At 36.9% G+C, this 3923-nt stretch overlaps 1 protein-coding gene across 1 annotated transcript; it reads right to left on the bottom strand.

The window, feature by feature from the left end:
- Positions 1-712: 712 nt before the first annotated feature.
- On the bottom strand, positions 713-3839 carry LOC107579568 (myoferlin-like; the record flags this gene model as incomplete). Its single annotated transcript, XM_016265383.1, has 11 exons — positions 3623-3839; positions 3483-3551; positions 3349-3392; positions 2978-3060; positions 2812-2847; positions 1918-2042; positions 1697-1810; positions 1434-1611; positions 1226-1350; positions 984-1093; positions 713-905 (listed from the first exon to the last, which is right to left on the bottom strand). Coding segments are annotated over exons 3-11 (999 nt in total), but the record flags the coding sequence as incomplete, so codon positions are not given.
- Positions 3840-3923: the final 84 nt, after the last annotated feature.

A 3923-nucleotide genomic window follows, 5' to 3' on the forward strand; every position in this document is an offset into this window, starting at 1 on the left:
CCAATAGGGCTATAGTCATAAAAAATAATACCAACCCTAAACCACGTGTAAAAACAGACATGTCAAAGAGGGCAGTTCTTGGTTAGACTAAGTAGCAATGTTGACCTGACTTTGTTGATAGTGAAAGTCTGGCTATGTGAGACTAACCAAGTACTGGTAATTTAAAGTATAATTAAGAGCTATGGGGTGATTTCTTTTTTTTTTATATACAGTATATATATATATATACATGGGCAGAAACCTAAGGAAAGAAAAAGGGACAGCAGTGGTTGAACAAAACAACTGAATTTGAGTTTGTAATATTTGGGAATGCATCAATATTACAATTCTGTTTGATACCGATTAACTTCTAATTATTTTAATGGATGCTAACTGATAAATAGCCGATTAGTAAAATTATACACTAATTTGTCTAAACAAATAAACACATAGAATACAAAAAATTAAATAAAAGCCATTTTAAATTAGGTCACAACATAATGTACAGTATGAAAAATTAATATTGTTATTAAATTATTCGTTTCTAAAGATTAACTGTGCTAAGTGAGCACTAGACAGCACACTTGAATTAAAACATAAGGTAAATGAGCATACAAAACTAAATATCTAGAGTCAGTATATTTATAATCGCCTTACTAGTAACGATTACTAAAAAAAACCCCTTTGTGTTTCCCTAATTGTAGCTCCAATCCTACACAGGATAAAAAAATACCTCCTCAGCGAGTTGCTTGAGTTTGTCCAGCCAGCCTTCAATGATGCTCAAGCACTTATTAACATCTGTGGCTTCCTCAAACAAGTGTTTTGCTCCCTTCATGATGTTCTCCAGAGCACGGTCCCGTAACATCTTTTGCTGGATGTCCAGGGCTGTGAGATTGGGCTTCCCCTCCATGTCAGGAATTCTGAAACTGAGACACAGGAGTTTGTATTAGTTAAAACATGCATGACAAAAATCATGATGAATGTTGAGCTAAAGTGGATATTACCTGCTGATGTCTTCCATTAACTGATTGATGAGCTTCAGCCAGATTTCTACTAGCCTTGCATCTGTAGCTTTGGACTGTACTGCAGATTTTAACGCACTGAGGTTGGTTTGCTGCAAAAGGACGAATCGTATTAACAGGTTTGATGCACAAAGAATACATTTTATTCACACAAGTTGAGAACCACTGGTGTGTGATGTAAACAGAGAGTGTGTACTGCTAGAAACTTTAAAACATTCACTTACCAAACGGTTAGATATATACAGAATGGTGTTCAGTGAGTCTAACCGGTGACTGATATCCTCCCAAAAGGATGTGATGGCAATCACAGGCTTGGTGTCGGCCCAGGGCAGGTAGTAGTAATTATTACCTGGAAGAACCAAACAAAACTTAACACCACAGATTCTATTTTCATTTACTCAGTATCTTTATTAGACACCAAATGTGCATCACCATCAAAAACAGCACAGCTGTATTGTGTGGTCGAAGCCAGAGGTTTGCATGTTAGGTCCATCTTGTTGCCATAGTTGCCAATGCTAACTTCAAACTGAATGGGCTCCCCTGGTTCTTGGATCATAGTTGCACTATGAAACACTGCACACAGACAATACTTCCTTCTGCGCTGGTATTTCTATTCAAAGAAAGGAGCACAAAGCGTAAATAAAGGTGTCAAGTGGAAAAACTACTTTGTATGGGAACTCAACAAAGAGCCTCACCTGAACAACTAAGATATCATCGCTTGGTATTTCCTCCACAGACTTGTCAGCCTTCCCATCAAGTTTTGTGGAGAGTTCAACAAGTATTCTACCTCGGTAAGCCGCCCCTTCACCCTGCAAATATATACAAATTTTTCAGCCTACTTGAAATGCATTTTTGCTGCAAATAAATTCTCAATACCTGGGGATGGAAACATATCAAATTCATCATCTGCACTTGCCTTGCCTAAATTAAGGTCTTCATAAGGGTCAGATAAGGCTGAGAACTCTCTCGGGCTGCCATACAGATTTATATAGCAAGGGCCAAAAGTAGGCAGGAAGCCCATCTCAGAATCCCCAGTCTCTCCTGTGAAAAACACAATCAATAAAAATGTTTCTAGTGACATGATAGTAGCTGGATAGATGTTAGAGTAAGGTTTGTTAAAGCATCCCAAAGCAGAGCTCCTTAAATTAGTATTTTGATTAGTATTATTAGAAGTGATTTTAAAATGTGCACAAAGTTCATTATATAAACTATTATTAAACTCCTGCTATGGAAAACAATGAAATTGCATGTCAGCACAATACGATTGTACACAAATGAAATATTTTCACAATAACAAGATATACACTACCGGTCAAAATAAAAATAAAAAGTTTAACGCTTTTAGAAAAAGTTTCTTATGGTCACCAAGACAGCATAAGAGACTGCTTTCAAAAACATAATACATTTTTTTTTTTTTATTATTCCAATCCAAACTTTTGACCGGTATTGAAACCGAGATGCATAATTAACCCATGCCATTTTATTTAGGTGATTAATGTTATTGTGAATTGCATTATTTCATTACTTGGTGTGCAACATGATGCATAACATGCCAAAAATAGCATAAGTGTTCTGTGGTTATGCTAATTCGAAGAGCGTGCGCAGGGATTCATAATAAGCGTAAAGTAACTGCAAACCCTTGGGTACCAAATTCTCACAGACCAATAAAGATGGTTGGTTTGAGAGAACAATGTGTTTAATGAAACTTAAAAAGAACTGCATGTTAACTAGTGTTTTTTTATTTTTTATTCCTATATTGTGTGTTTGGACACAAGGGATTGCAGATGTGGAATCCGTGCAGATATTCAACCTTTATATGTTGAAAACTCATCTCCTGGATGATCCTCTATCACAAAGAAAACAAACAAAAAAATTTTGAGTTTCATAGCACAATCTCAAAAGATCAGGATATGACTCTGCATTTAAAAAAGAAAAAGTTTGACATGAAAATTATTTGCATATACTGTATTTTATACCTTCAATTTCACCACCAGAGGATGCTATTTTGGTCAGATCCAGATACGTGGTGCCTATGGCATCATTCCCACTGAGGCGATCCCTGAGAAAGAGGGGGAGTCAGCTTAAATGTTCCAGTGTGTCACACAAACAGTCCAGCTAGGGGCCGTCTCAGTTTTTCCACTGTTCCCTAAGCAGCTGTAGTCTGGTTTATGGGGAGGAATGCATTGTGGGAGAGGGTGGGACGGCACTGCTATGACTCATACTACCTGCCTGTGTCCTCCCAGTTCACATTCCAAGACTAATAACACAGGGAATTCTCTCAACACAGATTTCAAAAGTTCATATCAGCTGTGGCGACACAACCTTACCACTATGCTTTGATGCTCACCAGTCAAATACAGTCAGCTTGATTCTTTCACACATGGACGGGAACTGTAAAACAAGTAGCACCAATGTGAAACTTCAAAGGACTAACACATTTATAAAGTGCAGAAACAAATCTTTCCCAATCCAGCCAATTACCTTGACCTGTAGGTTGAGCTGTTGGTTCCACTCTGGGTTTGCGTTTTTCTCAATTATTTGTGTACAGAGCTAAAAGACATATAATTAGTTAAGACGAAAGACAGAAGCAATAAGTGTGTATATGTCTGGGTGGGCTGTACCTTTTTACCAGCAAACCAGGCTTCAACATATGGATCCACTAGATTCTTCTTGTTTTCTTGACCTCCAAATGCCTCTTTTAAAGTCTGGGTGATGGAATCATCCACTAAAAAAAAAAAACAATTTCAGAGTTACAACTTCTGTCATTTTAAAGTGGAGTTAATTTTTTCACAGACTGGGAAAAGAATCTAGAACAACTTACTAAATATAACCTTTCTAGTAAATGTTACTTTTATTTAAATTTTTTTTTATATACACGTTACTTAAAGGTGGGGTAAGTGATTTCTGGTAGCCAATGTTGAT

Source organism: Sinocyclocheilus grahami, unplaced genomic scaffold (assembly GCF_001515645.1).
Source record: "Sinocyclocheilus grahami isolate Dianchi unplaced genomic scaffold, SAMN03320097.WGS_v1.1 scaffold18217.1, whole genome shotgun sequence".
Classification (NCBI taxonomy): Eukaryota; Metazoa; Chordata; class Actinopteri; order Cypriniformes; family Cyprinidae; genus Sinocyclocheilus; species Sinocyclocheilus grahami.